This window comes from Sapajus apella, unplaced genomic scaffold (genome assembly GCF_009761245.1).
Source record: "Sapajus apella isolate SASKATOON/1434 unplaced genomic scaffold, GSC_monkey_1.0 scaffold97, whole genome shotgun sequence".
NCBI classification, from domain to species: Eukaryota; Metazoa; Chordata; class Mammalia; order Primates; family Cebidae; genus Sapajus; species Sapajus apella.
In genome coordinates, this window is record NW_022437037.1 from 264,274 (window position 1) to 282,547 (window position 18,274).

The 18,274-nt window shown below is 40.7% G+C and overlaps 1 protein-coding gene across 12 annotated transcripts in view; it reads right to left on the reverse strand.

Moving 5' to 3' along the window:
* The window catches only part of MAPKAP1 (MAPK associated protein 1), a 267,688-nt gene that overhangs the window by 109,369 nt on the left and 140,045 nt on the right, over positions 1-18,274 (reverse strand). For all 12 annotated transcript variants that reach the window (XM_032257252.1, XM_032257248.1, XM_032257249.1 and 9 more), the window contains one exon: positions 11,514-11,690. In XM_032257252.1, the coding sequence (XP_032113143.1) occupies positions 11,514-11,690 (177 nt within the window). The remainder of the gene's footprint in view (positions 1-11,513; positions 11,691-18,274) is intronic.

Here is an 18,274-nt window from a genome sequence, read left to right on the forward strand (position 1 = left end):
ACTTAACCCAGCCACGCAGAGGTGAGAAGGTCCGGGAGGCTTACTAGTGGGGATGATGTCTCAAAACACAGTCATTGTTTAGCTCTAAACCGAGGTAGGAGAGACAGTGGCAGTGCCAGAGGCAGCAGAGCCCAGTAAGCTCTAGAATAAAGTGACCTGGTTTGGAGTCCCAGCTCTGCTTTCATGGGTAACAACATAATCACTTTAACTTCATTTCCTCGTCTGCAAAATGAGGATGATAATTATTCTTAAATTGTAAGATTGTTGTGAAGGCAAAATACTTCTAAAGTACTTACCATAAAACCTGTCATATAATAAATGCTTATAGGCCAGCCATTGGTTAAAAAAAAAAAAAGATAAATGCTTAAACAACAGTTCATATATAATAACCATAAGCATTTTCTTCATATGTACAATGAAGTAATATATAATGATAAGACAATGATAATTGTCAATATTTATTGAGCCCTTACTTTGCTTAATCCTCCTAGAAAAGGTATGTGCTATTATCAGTCTCATTTGATAATAGAGAAAATTGAGGTTTGTTAAGGTTGAGACATTTGTCTGCAGTTACAGAATAAGTTAATAAGTTATACAACTAATAAGTCCTGAAGGAGCCAGGACTTGAACCCAGAGCAGCTAGACTCCAAAGTCTGCGTTTGTTAACCCCTTACGAGAGTCTTAGGGACTCAGGGAAAGAACAGACTTCCAGAGAACACATCTTCCATACTGGAATCACTGACCCAACCTGTGGAAAACGTTCAACTTCCAGTGTTACAAATTCAGTTTGACTATAAATGTTCCAACTCTTAGACTAACCATACAAGATTATTAAAAAGACCTTGGAGAATGTCATGGTTTCAAAAGGCACAGTCTCAGTTTGCAGAAGTGAGAAAAGGCTGCCAAGAGCAGTTCTGGAGCCTCCAGTCCTGACCAGTTCACAATAGTGATGAGGACAAACTCTGGTTCCCAACCTGCTCTGGCCCAATTCCATGCATGTTCATTCTCTAGCATTTCAAGGTAGAAAATGAAAATATACGAGCAAGAGAAAGCCTTGTAATAACTGCAGCATGCCTGCTTTAAAATAAGTCCTTTGAGTGTTACTTTATCCATAAAAAGAGTTTACACTAGAGTGAATGCCACATTTTGTTTCCCCTTACACTGACCAAAATTTTTTTTAAAGATCAAAGCGTATTGTGGGAGCATGCAATGTTTGACATTGGACAAAGTACTCTTTTTCAAAACAGACATTTTCCAAAAACATAACTTGCTAGACTAATGGGCAGTGAGAAGCCAAAATGACTGCCCTCCGCCTTCTCCTTGTGTATCTTTGCCAGAGTCCTTGGGACTTGCCAAATCCGGTCATGCCTGCTTAGCTTGCTCGACTGATTGTGCCAGAAAAGAAAATAAGACACAGATGTATTTGAGCTCTTTGAGATGCCAGTAAGAGAGACAGCTAATGGCTTCATTTCGACCCTCCCCTTCCAGCTGGGCACAGGTGGGGGATAATGAGGTCCCTCTCCCTAATCAAACTCAATTATTTACTACTCTATATAACCGCAAAGACATTCACATTCCGTTCAGAATATAAAACACACCGTGGGCTACTTCCAACCACTGCCACTGGGTATTTATAACAAACTCAAGTGGCTAACAGTTTGCCTTGGCAGGAGTTTAAGTGTGTAAAGTTTTGCAAACTGTTTCTGTTCAAATATGTCCTGCTGAAATGGGGTCCCAGGCGGGGTTCCATAACTGTCAGGTCAGTGAACTGCATAACATCTGAGAATGTATTCACCATGCAGTGCAGACAGGATCTGGAAATCAAACGCTTCGTTCTATCACAACCTTCTGAGAAGCATCACAGTTTTTTCAACAGCAAGACTGACATTGCATTAATAAACATTCCAAGTCACTAGCCTGACATGTACATAGCAGCAGCTGACAGACTCCGACATAAGCTGAGGGGAGAACAGAGGAAATCAAAATGAGACATAGTAACTAAACACGGCCAAAGGGGGAAGCATCACCAAACCAATCACATGGGCTCAGAAATGGGAGCTCTCACTTTGAAGATACATATTAACTAAAGCAACAATCTGGTATAATTTTTAGATACAAAATGAGTTGATGGTTATCTAAAATGTGTGCCTTTATGGTAGGAACAAAGCGAATCCTGGCACAATTTCAAAACATTCCAGTGAGCAAAACATACATATTTAGCTTGTCTGACCTTTAAATTCTTAGAAGTGTGTAATTAATGCTTTCCATCTTTATTACTTGCTCCAATATTTCTGTCACTTTAAACAGACACAAAGAAAAATCCTTTCTTTTCTCTAGACAGTAGCTGTTGCCAAAAAGGAAATCAAGTCAGATTTACAAATACAAAATTAAACAGGCTGCATATGTTACATTTCCACACACAAGGACAATCTGGACAATGAAAATGTTTGCTAATACAACAGAATGAAAAGAAACAACACACAGTTGGTCCTCGATGACTCAAGCAAACAATAAATAACCAGGATAATTTATACCCATATTGTCAGGCCTGGTTACAAAGAACACAAGCATCTTCTTTTATTCCTTATTCTATTTTAGATCTGCCTCTTACCAAACAAAGTGGCCTTGAGTTAGTAACTACCTGTCTCTGATCCTCAGCTTACATATTATAAAAGTGAATTGTGTATAAGGAATTTTACTGATGGGGTGTGGCCAATTTTAAAATATAATAAAAAAGAAATAAATGAGATAGCATCGACTGGAGGCATGAAACTGAATGAGTGTGTGAAAATGTTCTCCTCGCCGTCCCCACCCCCCGTTTTTTTTCATTCTCTAGACCACAAGGCAATAGCATATAACAGAAGGAAAGACTTCAAGCTAATGGCACCCTTTAATAAAAGTATGGTCACTTGGGGTATACTGTGGATTTATTATCAAGAAAGTAAACTAAAGCACCCCACTCTTCTGAAAACCCTGCAGACAGTAAAGAGCATGAATGAACCGAGGAAACGCCTCTTTTAAAAAGCAGCTCACCTTTCCCTTTCTGCAGAGCCAAGAGAAGCCAAGGCAGTCTCTGGGAGCTTGCTGAGCCACAATGCCCAAGGCAGCCCAGCTTCTGGGCTAAGACCCTCCACTGTTACCTGATAACCCCTTATGCAAACAGCTCTTGGATAGAACTGTTCCTTCCTCATGTTCCTCTAACAAACCAAGCATTTAAAGGAAAACATATATATATAGGAGATAGTTTAATTGCTCTGACTTCTTACCTAAGGAGATTCTGATCATTTTATTGGCCTTGACTTTTTTTTTTTTTTTTTCCCTTTAAAGCCCTTCTTTCCCACACCAGAGTAGAATCCTGGCATGAAACCTTAATGTCAACACATATAAGGTAATGATATTACCACAGTTGTTTTTGTCATTGTCACTTCTGAACTCAATTCAGTCTCACAAATTCTGACTAAATTAGGCCTGTGTTGGGAATGGAGAAGGAGATGAACAAGGCAGGTCCCTAACCTTGAGACGCACTTAGCCCACTCAAGATCTCCTTCTCTCTTGTTCTACTTTGTTTAAAGGAACAGTAGCCTTTGGCTTGGTCACTACCGGCAAGAAGCATTTCCCGAGATGCTGGGCACCATCTGAGCTCCAGCTCTTTATCTGGTTTTAAGGGCCAGCCAAAAACCTTCCCATTCCTCCCACTCTCTACTTCTCCCCTCTGACACTCCTGATAGCCAAACTTCTTTACTGCTTCGGCTCAAAGTAGTCAGCAAGTTAGGGATTCGCATTTACAGACATATTTGCTCTGTCCAAAATCAATCAGCAACAATGGATAGCTTAGGACTCTACTTGCAGATTTGCTAAAAGACGCAGTTTCCATTAGCAGGCTCCTAATTTGCAAGTTGTTAGAATAATCCATTCTCCTTCTTCAAACAACGCTACACCCAGGGGTTTCCTGGGGCCCAAGGGCTCTAGATACAGTCCTGATTTAGTCAGAACATCAGAAGACATCCAATTTCACCTGCTCTCCACAGAACATTTCTCTAATGAGAAATTCATTTATTAATAAATTAGTTCCTCTTTTAAAAATATAAATAATTATAAAACATAATTCACTATCTTTGCATGATGGAATGAAGACAAATTTAAAACTTTATTTTATATGCAGAAACAGATCTATTTCCCAATTTTGCTACAACGGACACATATTAATTATATAATAAAAAAACTCAAAGAAAGGTTAAACCCCATTCTCACCTTCATGTGAATTATTCCCACTGAGAATCTCTGATAGAAATAACAATAGTAACTATGTAACACTTCCTACATATAGGAGTCTTAGCTAACATTAATCATCACAGCAGCATTTCCTGAGATTCAAGAGCCCCCAGGAATCACAGATGAATTTACAGACTAAGTTTCAGAATTTAAAAATCCGGTTTTTCATGGTGATGGGAACATCTAGTTCCAGCTACTCAGGAGAACTGTTTGAACCCAAGAGTTCCAGTCCAGCTTAGGCAGCATAGTGAGATACTGTCTCTGAAAGATTTTTTTAATTAAAAACAATTTTGATTTTAGTCTAATGAAAAGCATATATAGATGTATTATCTACACATATCAATATATGTATGATATGGATGTATAGATATATATCTATATATGCTTTTCTTTGAACTGAAAGCAAAATTATATGTGTCACCACATATTTTATGCATGTCACCGTGTGCGTGTGTGGGGCGTATGAGATACAGATATAGATGTAGGCCCCTCCTCAATCCTCATCTTCCATGTTCCCCATTTTCAACCCACTGGGGGAACCTTGAGCCACTGCCTAGAGGAGATACACCTGAGAGAGCCACCCGGCCCACATTAGACAAATGTGAACCAAAAAATTCTTAAGCCAGGTGTGGTGGCTCATGCCTGTAATCCCAGCATTTTGGGAAGCTGAGGCAGGCGGGTCACCTGAGGTACAAAAACTAGCTGGTCACGGTGGCAGGTGCCTGTAATCCCAGCTACTTGGGAGGCTGAGGCAGAAAAGAGAGGGGGGGGGGAAGAGGGGGAGACAGGGAGAGAGGGAGAGGGGGAGACAGGGAGAGAGGGAGAGATGGGTGAGAAGGGGGGGAGAAGGGGAGGGGGGAAAGAGAGAGAGAAGGATAGGGAAGAGGGAGGGGGAAGGGGGGGAGAGAGAGTGGGGAGAGAGGGTGGGGGAGAGGGGGAGACAGAGAGGGAGAGAGGGAAGGAGGGAGGGAGGAAAGAAGGAAAGAAAGGAAAGGGAAGGAAGGGAAAGGGATGGAGGGAAGAAGGACAGAAGGGAGGGAGAAGAGGGAGGGAGGAGAAGAGGGAGGGAGGGAGGAGAACAGAGAGGGAGGGAGGAAGGAAGGGAGGAAGAAAGGGAGAAAGGGAGAAAGAAAGAAAAAAGAAAGAAGGAAACTTATTGGGAAAAGCTGGAATTTGACCAACAAACCTACCTCATGCCCATTTGTCTATGTAGTCTATAGCTATTCTCACACACTACAATGGCAATGCTGAGTTACAGAAACTCTATGGCCCATAGCCTAAAATATTTACTATCTGACCCTTTGCAGAAAAAGTGTGCTGGGCCAGAAGTGGTGGCTGAAGCTTATAATCCCAGCACTTTGGGAAGCTGAAGTGAGCAGATCACTTGAGTCCAGGAGTTCAAGACCAGCCTGGGCAACATAGTGAAACGCTGTCTCTACAAAAAATACAAAAATTAGTTGGGCATGGTGGCGCATGCCTATAGTCCCAGCTACTGGGGAGGCTGAGGTTGGAGGATTGCTTGAACATGGGAGGCAGAGGTTGCAGTAAGCCAAGATGATGTCACTACACTCCAGCCTGGTGAAAGAGCAATAACCTGGGTCAAAAGAAGAAAAAAAAAAAGTTTACCAACCCTAGGATAAGGTGGTGGGATTTGGTGGGTTATGTTATTGTCACTATTAATAAACAATTTTATTATTTAATAATAAGCAGCTAGGGTTATTTGACATCACTAAAAAATTTAGTAAAAGTCAAATGGCATTACTGCAAGCTGCGTGCAGAACTTGTTTGCTGAATAGAGTGAGAGAATTCAGTGGGCACAAGGATCTCTATGAACAGTCTTGTTGGTCTCTGAAAAATCTGTGCTGTTTGGTGCCAAGTCACACTATGTACAAGTATCAGCTAGGCAGAGCCCACTTATATATACAGCAAGCAACAGACTAGTAGAGTGACCAATCTAGTTTACTCAGGATGGAGGAAGGGGTGGGAGGTGAGTGCCAGGGGGTACTCATGGATATAGAACTTCCAGTTTTGAAACAGGGAGAGTCCTCAGCAAACCACCACAAATTGGTCATACTAACAGAAAGCATGGTGGGCCAAACGCAAAGTAGAGGTTTCTAGGCCAGGAGAAGTGGCTCACATCTGTAATCCTAACACTTTGGGAGGCTGAGGCAGGAGGACTGCTTGAGCTTAGGAGTTCAGGACCAGCCTGGGCAACACAGTGTGACCTTGTCTCTACTAAAAATCAGTTGGGCATGGTGGCATGTGCCTATAGTTCCAGCTACTTGGAAGGCTGAGGCAGGAGGATCCCTTGAGCCCAGGAGTTTGGGACGACAGTGAGCCATGACTGCACCACTGCACTGCAGACTAGGCCACAGAGCAAGACGCTGTTGCCAAAAGAAACCAAAACAAGCATTTGCTAGTAAAGAACATTTAAAATTCGTATGCTTGTGTGGGAGGACACAATTCAACTGGCCCACTAAAATAATGGACTAGTGGTTAAAAATACACTGTTTAAAAGGATAATATGTTAATCATGATGTCTCATATGAAAATCAAAAGGCTGAAGTTGACAAGTAAAACATTTAACACTCAATTAAACATTTAACACTCAACATCAGCAATGTTTAATTTCAGCAAAACATCATCTATTAAAGTTGTTAGTTTGTATTTTATTAATGTTATAGTTTTATCTGTATTTAGTTTGTAATTTTGTTTTCGTTGTGTAAAAACATTGAATTTATAGCTAAACATTATAACTTTATAGCTAGAACTTTATATTTGTATGCATCCAAGTAGCATTATTTAAAAACTCATTTGGATAAGCATTGAGACTTTGGGAGAATTTATTTCCCTTTAAAAGAGTTCTGTATATAACTTACATTTAAGAAACTCCCTCATGACAATTTCATGAGATAGTTACTATTATCCACATTTTGCAGATGAAGAAACTAAGACTTAACAAAGGTAAGTAAAATTGTCTAAGCTCACACATGTAGTAAGATACTAGTGAAGCTGAAACTTGAACCCAGGTTTGCCTAAATTCAAAATCTGTGCTGCCTCACTTAGAAGGAAAGATGATCCTGGAGCCCCCAGAATAGGTGGTGTGAGAGCCTCTGAAGGTCAGAAGGCGACCTGGGCTTCCTGGCATTCAAAAGGCAGGAACAGGTGTAAAAGACGGGAAGAGGTCTCAGAAAGCAAGGTGGGACATAGTGCTGGGTCGAGTGTCCTCCTGGCAGCCCACAGACCCCTGAAGATTTGGTCATTCCTTCTCCATGAAGCCCTGCGCTGGGTGCTAAGGATACAGAGACAGTAAGACTGCACCTTCCTAGTCTTCAAGGACTTAATGGTCTTGCTACTAACTTAGAGGATGTGTGCTCATGAGAGGACTCATTTGAAAGTCGGCAGATCCTCAATGTTTATCCACTGCCCATGTTCACTGAAAGTTACAACAATTCAGCATTTTCAGTCCAACTGGCCAACGTCCACCTAAACACTGCCCCTCCTCTGCTATAAAACAGAAAGTAGGAGAAGAAGAAAAATGTAGAAGTGGCAAAGAGATCTACTCAGTCACTCATTCAAGAAATATGTGTGGCAGATCTATCATAGTAATGGAGTGATGGTGGGTATTGTGGGCACAGATAACTCAGTTTTTGCTCTCGAAGGGTTGTTTATTAATAGTGACAGTAACAGTGGCTAACACTAAGATGATGCGTACATATGCCAAACACTGTTCTAAGTGCTTTAGATCTATTAATTCATCGAATCCTCATAGCTGATCTGTGAGGTAGGTATTATTATCTCCATTTCACTGAGCCACAGAAAAGTTAAACATTCATCCAGGATCACATACACTAGTAACAGCAAGGTTAGGATCAGCATCCAAGTGGTCTGGCTCCAGAGCCCACCATGCTCTCACCTACTGCACTATACCAGTGGCTGAATGTCAGCCTTAAGACAGTGAGATTCACAGGTTAAACCAACACCAGATTCCACAGCCTCAACCTCTCAGCAGGGGGTTGGAAAGAACATGGACTTTAAAGTCAGGGATGGGGTCAAATCCAGGCCTAAGAACAATACTGCTCAGCCCCAGTTTCCACATCTCTAAGTTGGTCATAAAAACTGGGCTATTTGGGGATTAAGTGAGATAGCATATGCATCGTTGGCCCTTAGTAAGTATTGGCTCACTCCCTATTGTCAAACCTACTTCCCTCTTTCTGTATCAGCTTAGTGTATTCCCAGCCACTTCTTGCCCCTCCTCTACTACGAGACAAATGCAGGAGGAAAGGGGAGAAATGACGACGAGGAGGAGGAGTTACAGCTTTATTTATTTTGCTGGGATTTCCTTCTCTGAAACTTTAGACACATCGCTGGAGACTCCTGAAGGTCCGCTCTGTTCTGCATTTGCAGGAGAAGCTTTAGTAACTTAGAATATAGACCAGAAAGGCGAATAAGAGGTTGCTGAACCAAGAAAATACACACAAGGCAAATGGTCAGTAATCTGTACTATTTCATCAGACAACTGAGAAAAAGAAAATTTATTGACACTTTTGTTCTTAATGCTCACATATAAAGATTTCACTTTACCTCACGTTTTCAGAAACACTCCAGACACATCAAATAAATGCTCTTGAATTTCAAAACAGAAAAAGGATTGACTGGGCTATGTATGTGTCAGGGGGTAGGAACACAGGGATGGGAGTAATTCTGATGAAAAAAAAAAAGTATTAAGTTTAAAGCAGTTGTTACTTTCTGCCTTCTCCCTCCTCCTATTCTCCAGAAAGCAGGGTTCATAGTGAGACACTGGATAGTCTTAGATGTCCCTCCTGGAAAGGTATACAAATCCTAGCCCCACTCCACTCTATTGAAAACTCAGTGATTTAAAGCCTCTTGCTTTAAAAAAGGACTTTTGGTTCAAAAGACTGCTATGATCATGTGTTAATATTTATGCAGAAAAAGTTCTAGTCATTATATTAATAATAAAAGTGCAAGTAAAAACTATTGAAATGCCACTGTGTACATTTTTTAAAGTAGGAAAAAAAAACCTCTAATACCTTGTAATGGTAAAACAATAAAAAATGATTTCAGAAATTCTGTTGGTAGCATTATAACTTAGGACATCTTTCAGAGGGTTATTTGTCAATAAAAAGTGAGTCTAAAGATGTTTCTACTCTCTGACCAATAATCCTACTTACAGGGCAAAATTCTAAGGAAGTTGTTCAACATAGTAAAAGGTATATAGATAATGACTGTCATCATCAAATTACTTACTAAGACCACACAAAGAAGCAATCTAAATATTCTGTGATCAGCTTCCACTGCGCCCCATACACTTTTCTTTTATACTGCTTATTACATTTTATTTGACAACTGTCTTACCACTAGAATAAGCTCCATGAGGGTAGTGCTGTCTTTGTCTAGATCTCTAACATGCAATAAATATAGACTGTAGGAATTAAAAACAAATACTGAAACATTTATTATTTATTTATTTATTTATTTTTGAGACAGAGTCTTGGTCTGTCACCCGGGCTAGAGTGCAATGGTATAATCTTGACTTACTGCAACCTCCGCCTCCCAGGTTCAAGTGATTCTCCTGCCTCAGCCCCCTGAGTAGCTGGGATTACAGGTGCCCACCACCGTGCCCAGCTGATTTTTGTATTTTTAGTAGAGACAGGGTTTCACCACGTTGGCCAGGCTGGTTTTGAACTCCTGACCTCAAATGATCTGCCCGCCTTGGCCTTCCAAAGTGTTGGGATTACAGGCATGAGCCACTGCGCCCAGCCTAATTTAATGTTAAGTAAAAATAACACAAAATATATGTATGCTACAAGTGAAACTGTATAATATATACACGATTATTATTATACAAGATTAAAATACCTATATTAAGATGGAAGCATCATTAGCTAACTTTTCAATTATTTTAAATATTCTTTAAAGTTATTTTAGTATCTCTGAAATAAAAAAGCAGGAAACTCTGCAGTCATATATCCCAAACTTGACCTCGTATTACAGATGAAACGGCCACCAAGAAAGCCTAAGAGCCCACTCCCCTGCTTAACCTCAGCCACTCAGGTATTCTTTCTTTGCTCAAGGGTAGAAAGACCCAAAATACTCATGTATTATATGTAGCACAACCCTATTTTCTGTAACAATCTCAAACAAAGGCAATATGTTTAGAGAGACAATGTCTTCTAAAGCAATCCCTCTTTCGAACAGTGAATTTGCTGGTTACTAACAGCAGGGGGTGCCAAAGGGATCGCTATTGTTCCCAGGAGATGGCCAGAAGGACTGCTGAGGCCTAGGTTAAAAAAAGCTTAGGTTTGAGAGAAAAGTCCAAATGCAGCAGGTTTTCCGTTAACAACTGGAACATGTGGATAAAACTCAGGAGCTCTATAGACTTGAATGGACAAAAACTACATTTTAATTTTCACTAACTTCTGATATTTTGCATTTCCTTGAATTATAAGTAGAATCACAGTAGAATCAGCAATGCCAGTGACTGTCATGAACAGAAATCACAGCTGACACCACAGCACATTACAGCTATTGCAGATTTCTCAAGTACCATTTACACTCATCACCGCTTTGAAACAACAAGCTTCAGGAGTTACTGTTAGGTACGCAGCTGGATCTTGTTGTTTAATCTACTAGTAAAGCCCCACATATTACTAGATCATGAATTTGTTCAATAATCTGATAACTTTAAATAACAGAATACTTCCATATTCCAGTGGATTTTATTTTATGCACTTACACATGCTTTTCTGAGAAAGGCACAAAAAAAGTTTAAGACATGTGCTTAGTCTAAAGGCAGGCAACTGACAGGGAAGATCAAATTTGGTCTGAACAAAGTTGGAGAGAAAGTATTTTAAGTCGCAAAAGAGAAGTGGCCACAATGCACATTTTATTGACTGTGTATTCCTCGCAGAGAAGGCGGCAAACCCAGAAGTTTGGCTTCACAGGCTCCAAGTGCACCAGTGTTTCCAGAGGCCTGGCTCTAGACATGCCATTCAGAGATCTGCTTTACACAATGTGCCATTGCAAAGCAGTCTGTGTAGCCTAGGTGCAGAGGCATGAAATACAATGCGAATGCCGTCCTCAACATCTCTCTGGAAGTTATCATTATTACCAGTGGACTCTCCAGATGCCAAATATCATTTATTTGATGAACAAAACCAAAATCAGATCCAAAATGCTAGGGATGAGATACTGAGAGAAATAACAGAGTCAGTACTCACATTCGAACAAAGAGTGACTCTTTGGATGTCAGACCAGGAGATGAGTACTTTTCAACCAAGGCCAAAGTACTGAAGCCAAATTTATGAATGGGCTCATTGGAATCCAGCGGGGGGAAATCTGTGTCCACCTCCCCATCATCCTCAGCAATATGCAGGCAGTAGGCACTGACATTGTCACTGAAAGGAAAACCAAAAAGGTGAGTGAATAACAGAGTAGGGAAGAGACAAGAAGACCAGAGGGTATGGTGTAGAGCAAGCAACCTGAGGAGACTGATTTTCTTTATACCAACCCTGGTGACACAGTAAGAAACCCCAAATCCTACTTCATTTGATAGGGAGAATACACATGGCAATGCAAAGGGGAGAAAAATGATGTGAAAGGAGGGTCTTCATGATACTTTATTCTTGCAACATTCACTGAGCCCTAATGTAGCTATTTTTATATATATATATATATATATATATATATATATGACACAGATATAAGCAAAACTATAAAGGGGGAAAGACTATTTGGCCTCAGGGAAGGCAGGGGTCAGAGGCTTCTGATTTATGGTTAGGATTAAGAAAATATCTGGCCGGATACAGTGGCTCATGCCTGTAATCCCAGCACTTTGGGAGTTTGAGGCAGGCAGATCACTTGATCCCAGGAGTTCAAGACTAGCTGGGCAACATGGTGAAACTCTGTCTCTGCTAAAAATACAAAAATTAGCTAGATGTGGTGGTGCACGCCTGTAGTTCCAGCTACCCAGGAGGCTGAGGTGGGAGGATCACTTGAGCCCATGAGGTTGAGGCTGCAGTGAGCTATGATAGTGCTATTGCACTCCAGCCTGGGCAACAGAGTAAGACCCTGTATCAAAAAATAAAATTAAAATACAAAAATATGTATCTGTGCTCTAGACCAGGAGAAATTCTCAAGGTAACCAAGACAATGCATACAGTTCTTCCCTTCTCTAAAGAGTATCTAATTCAGTTGGTACAAGGATCTGACTTCAAACACCATAGATCCTTAACAAAGTAAAAGCAATGACCTGATTAATCCTAACACAGATACCTGGCCCTCTGGACTACTCCTGCACATTTCCCACTCCCTAGAGCGTCCAGACGGTACCCCTAGATTCCAGCCTTGCCCAGTTTAGAATTAATATATAGGAGGAAGTAAAAGGTTGATCTGTTCAAAGAGGTTGGGAAACTATACCAACATACAGACAGTGTAAAAGCACATCAATGCAACTGCTCCAAAGTTGAATTGTGAAATTGCAAATCTGTGAGCTTCAGAAGTATGCTAGCTTCAGGAGCAGGAACCCAATAGTTCACAAGGCAGTAGAATTCTCAATTCTGCAGCTTAAATTTGGAGTTTTAATTACATGATTGATGCTTAAATTAATTAATTGCAAAGTGTATGCTAATTGTTTAATTGGTTGCTTGATCTATATAGATCATTTTTTGAATTAAATGAGTTGATTTACCAAGTTTATTGATTGGATGTGACAATGAATTATTTCACTGACTACCTGATTTGCAATTTTCCCAATTAATTCACAAATCTTTAGCTGCAACTCTGCTTATTTAGAGAGAGGGAACCTACTTCAGGTGATCTATACTCAGTGACTCTGTCATGCTAAGAGATATTTATTATAAAAAAACAGGTAATAAGGACAGATTAAAATTAATGGAAGCTGTAAATTTGCTAAATGGATTGATAAAAAGAAAGTAATCTAGCTATGTTTGTCACTTTATATTTCAGGTATTTACAATGCTGTTAAGATATTTAAAATTCATCTCTGAATGGTATGGGAAACTTTCGACTGCAACAGGGTACTAACTTAAACACAAAACAATTATAGAAGCAAAAGAAAGCACTTTGGATGAGACAAGTGTCATGGTATATTGGTTAAGAGCTCTGTGGTCAGAAAGAGTTCAAATTTCAGCTCCATAGCTCATGGGCTATGTGATTTCAGAGAATAAGCTTCGCCTCGAGTTTCAGTTTCCACTTCTATAAAAAGGGTATAATTGCCCCTTAGGGGTTGTAAAGATTAGATGAGATAACATACATAGTGTCTGGCATGTAACGGAAGTAAAAAACAAATGGGAAGGTAACTAATAGTTACCTCACCCAAAGTCCTATGAAAACTAACTTATAGTTACACCAATCCTTAAAAATAAATTGTGAATGAGTATTAGTGCAACAATGCATCTGAGCAGCATGTTCTATGCACACACATTTGTAACTGGAGTTAACATATCCACTGTGCTCCAGCCTTGGGGTCACTGAGCCCCCAGGGTTTTATGAACAGGGCAGACACAATGGAACAAGCAACTGACAGCACAGATAATTTACTGCCATGTAAATCAACCTGAGGAATGTTTGATTCTCCAGCACCACAGAGGTTCAGGGGCAAATAAAAAGCCTATTAATCAAAGCCGAAAGTCCAACAATGATGATAGAAGAATTCTGCTTTGATTGCTATGGGACACCCCCAAATCCTTTCAAAACAAATTCAACAAATGTCATAGGCTAAGATCTGAGATTCGAAGGTGAATCTCAGATCACTTCACTGCCAAGTGCTATTATTCTCTCTACTTTTTAAATACAAAGTATGAAATCATTCATTTCACTCAAAGCACATCTGTAAAGTGCCCCCCTGTGCTGTGGCCTGTCCTGAGCACTGGGAACACAGTAAGGAAAAGAAGACTGATTCCTGCCATATTATACAAGATTAATGGAAGCCTCTTCCGGGTCATCAGTAAAGTCTGGCAACAAACAGTGCTCCAGCTCCTCTGACCCCTTAATTGAATATCTGAGGAGATAATGACTAAAATTCTATATTTTACACATGGACATATCAGTTCCTTTGTGCTTTGATAAAGGAATCATGGCCAGGCGCAGTGGCTCAAGCCTATAATCCCAGAACTTTGGGAGGCTGAGGTGAGTGGATCATGAGGTCAGGAGATTAAGACCATCCTGGCTAACACAGTGAAACCCTATCTCTACTAAAAATACAAAAAATTAGCCAGGCATGGTGGCACACACCTGTAGTCTCAGCTACTTGTGAGGCTGAGGCAGGAGAACTGCTTGAACCCAGGAGGCGGAGGTTGCCGTGAGCCAAGATCACGCCACTGTACTCCAGCTTGGGTGACAGAGTGAGACACTCTCTCTCAAAAACAAAAACAAAAACAAAAACAAACAAAAAACAAACAAAAACAAAAAAACAAACAAAAAAAATTGGTAAAAGAAGATACTATTACATTTTGACTCCCGAAACAGCGTCAGGACTCCAAATTAGTACTAGTACAATACCAGTAGTATCATTAGCTACATTTATTGAGTACTATGAGACAGACTCTGCAAAGTGGCTTAAATATATAAGCTCACTGAAATTTCACACCAACTTTGTAGATGAATCATTTATTATTTCTATTTTACATATTAGATACCTGAGCCTCAATGGGATTAGATGGCTTAAGATTAAACAGCATGTAGGCCGGGCGCGGTGGCTCACGCCTGTAATCCCAGCACTTTGGGAGGCCGAGGCGGGTGGATCACGAGGTCAAGAGATCGAGACCATCCTGGTCAACACGGTGAAACCCCGTCTCTACTAAAACTACAAAAAATCAGCTGGGCATGGTGGCGCGTGCCTGTAATCCCAGCTACTCAGGAGGCCGAGGCAGGAGAATTGCCTGAACCCAGGAGGCGGAGGTTGCGGTGAGCCGAGATCACGCCATTGCAGTCCAGCCTGGGTAACAAGAGCGAAACTCCGTCTCAAAAAAAAATAAAAAAAGATTAAACAGCATGTAAGTGATGGGGCTGAGATTCAAATCCAGACAGGCAAGAGCTGTCCCTCTTGACCCCCATCCATTCCTCTGCCAAAGCCATGGTATCAAGACTTCCTGAGGCACCCAGGAACCCAAATCCCTATAGAAATGTGACATACTTTGATTAGAAGGAGGAAATCATGACACATTACTTATAAAAAATTAGAATCAGTTCAACCTCCTTGCTTTTACAGATGGGGAATGGAGGCAGAGAAAAGAAGAATAACATGCTCATGATCATCCAATTAAACAGAGGCAAAGCTGGTTTCAAAAACTCTGGTCTCCCCACTTCCAGTCCATTATTCTTTGATCAAATAAGAAACTGGTGGCCTTTAAAATGGGGAGAGAAAAAAAGGGGGCAGCTCTAGTCCCTGCCTCAGGAAATCTCCCAAATACAGACATCTGAGTTTACAACATGATGAAAACAGGAGCACCTTCCCATGACATAGTCTGGTGGAAAGAAGAGGGATTTTGCAGTCACATCTGGTTTTAATGCTAACTCAAATTCTTAGCCCAAATCTCTTTGGGCTCCATTTTCTTATCCGAAAACAGCTTTCCTTGATTTTTCTAGGAGAATCACTTGGATCTCCGAAATTCAAGCAATTCTCCTTTGTGGTCTTTTTTTTTTTTTTTTTTTTTTTTTTTGTGGAAAGAGGCTTTCGCATTTTATCCAGGCTGGAGTGCAATGGCGCGATCTCGGCTCACCGCAACCTCCGCCTCCTGGGTTCAGGCAATTCTCCTGCCTCAGCCTCCTGAGTAGCTGGGATTACAGGCACGCACCATCATGCCCAGCTAATTTTTTGTATTTTTAGTAGAGACGGGGTTTCACCATGTTGACCAGGATGGTCTCGATCTCTTGACCTCGTGATCCACCCGCCTCGGCCTCCCAAAGTGCTGGGATTACAGGCTTGAGCCACCGCGCCCGGCCCTAGTCTTTTTTTTTTTTGGAAACAAAGTCTAGCTCTGTTGCCCAGGCTAGAGTGCAGTGGCACAATCTTGGCTCACTGCAACCTCTGCCTCCCGGGTTTAATAGATTCTTCTGCCTTAGCCTCCTGAGTGGTTGCGACTATAGGCGTGTACCATCATGCCCAGCTAATTTTTGTATTTTTAGTAGAGACAGGGCTTCACTGTATTTGCCAGGCTGGTCTTGAACTCCTGACTTTGTGATCCGCCCGCTTCGACCTCCCAAAGTGCTGGGTTTATAGGCATGAGCCACTGTGTCCAGCCTCCTTTGTGGTCTTACAGAACTTGGTCAATATTTCTGCATATCACTCATCATATTGCTGCTCTTTTTCCTATTTCCACCTCTTTGCTCCAAAGAGCAAGTATTCTATTATGTCTCCATGCTTACTGAAGAGTAAAATGACTGGCATTTAGAAGGTACTTAACAAATATTTATTGAATGAATGAAGATATGAATATGTAGATTGAATCACTCTATGAAAAAAGCAAAGGGTATTATTTTTTATTTATTTTTTATTTTTATTTTTTGAGATAGAGTCTTGCTCTGTTGCCCAGGCTGGAGTGCAATGGCACGATCTCAGCTGACTGCAATCTCTGCCTGCTGGGTTCAAGCAATTCTCCTGCCTCAGCCTCCTGAGTAGCTGGGATTATAGGCACCTGCCACTACACCTGGCTAATTTTTGTATTTTTAGTAGAGACAGGGTTTCACCATGTTGGCCAGGCTGGTCTGGAACTCCTGACATCAAGTGATCCACCCGCCTCAGCCTCCCAAAGTGCTGGGATTACAGGCGTGAGCCACCACGCCCAATCAGCAAAGGGTATTATTAATGAGGTATGTGTTAACGAGAAGAGGGGAAGTAATAAGCTTTTCTTTTCGTGTTCTTGCTTTTCACAATGATATCTATTAGCCAAATAGGGCTTTCTAGGCAATGCACATGTGTCAGAGATTGTAATTGAAGACTAGGAGAAGGCAGCTTAGGGAGAGGTGAGGATGAAAGGGGAATTTTTATAGCTCATCAAGATATAAATACTGGCATCTCACTTTTTATGGAGAAAAAACAGTGAGAAATGATTATACTATGTAACAATTTTCAATTGTCACACATGAAAAGACTAGAAATAAATGCACCAAATGGGTTTCTTAAGGTTACACACACATTTAAGTCACAAGCACTCTTTTCCTTCTAATTTTCTATACTTTCCAAATATCCTGAGTATATATAAGACCTTTATTTCCTTTCTTTATCAAATATTTATTTTTGATAAGGGTAGCATATTTTTATTGTGTACAACTTAGAAATATGAAGCAGTATGAAGAATGCAGGGAAATCTCTTAGCCTGTCACACAGAGAATCACTTGTCCTGGAGACCCTGGGTATTGTAAGCCTCACTTACATCCCCTGGTTCCTAAGTGGTCATTTTCTCTACCGAGTTCTGGAATTATGAAGGAAATAGGCATATCTACTGCATAAGGGTCTTATAAGGTTTGAATGATTGAATTTATTGCACAGTGCCTGCATGAAGAAAGATTCTTGCTTTGCTAAGATTTCTTCTACTGCTCTTAAGCTGCTGATTACCCAGAAGCTGAATTAACTATCACACAGTACCATGGTAGACAGCACGAGGCAGAGAGACCTAAAAGTCTTCTTTCTGAGTCACCATCAGAGAAAGAGGAATGATCAAAAGAACAATGAAAAGTACAGGATAACTGGATCCAGAGGAAGAGACTTAGAGTTGGGTTGGCATAAAAAGAGGAGTCACTTTCATGGGACCATGAAGTTGCCAAGAGAATTGGAAATTTGAACAATGAATGGATGCAAAATAGAGCCTACTGCCAAGAGAGGTGGGGGGTGGGGGTCTACAGGGCAGAATATATATGACATATACATCATATCTCCAAATCTTCAATGAGTACAACTTTTACTTATTCATATTTCATCAAATGAGGTTAAAATTTTCCATTAAAAAATTTATTTCATTGG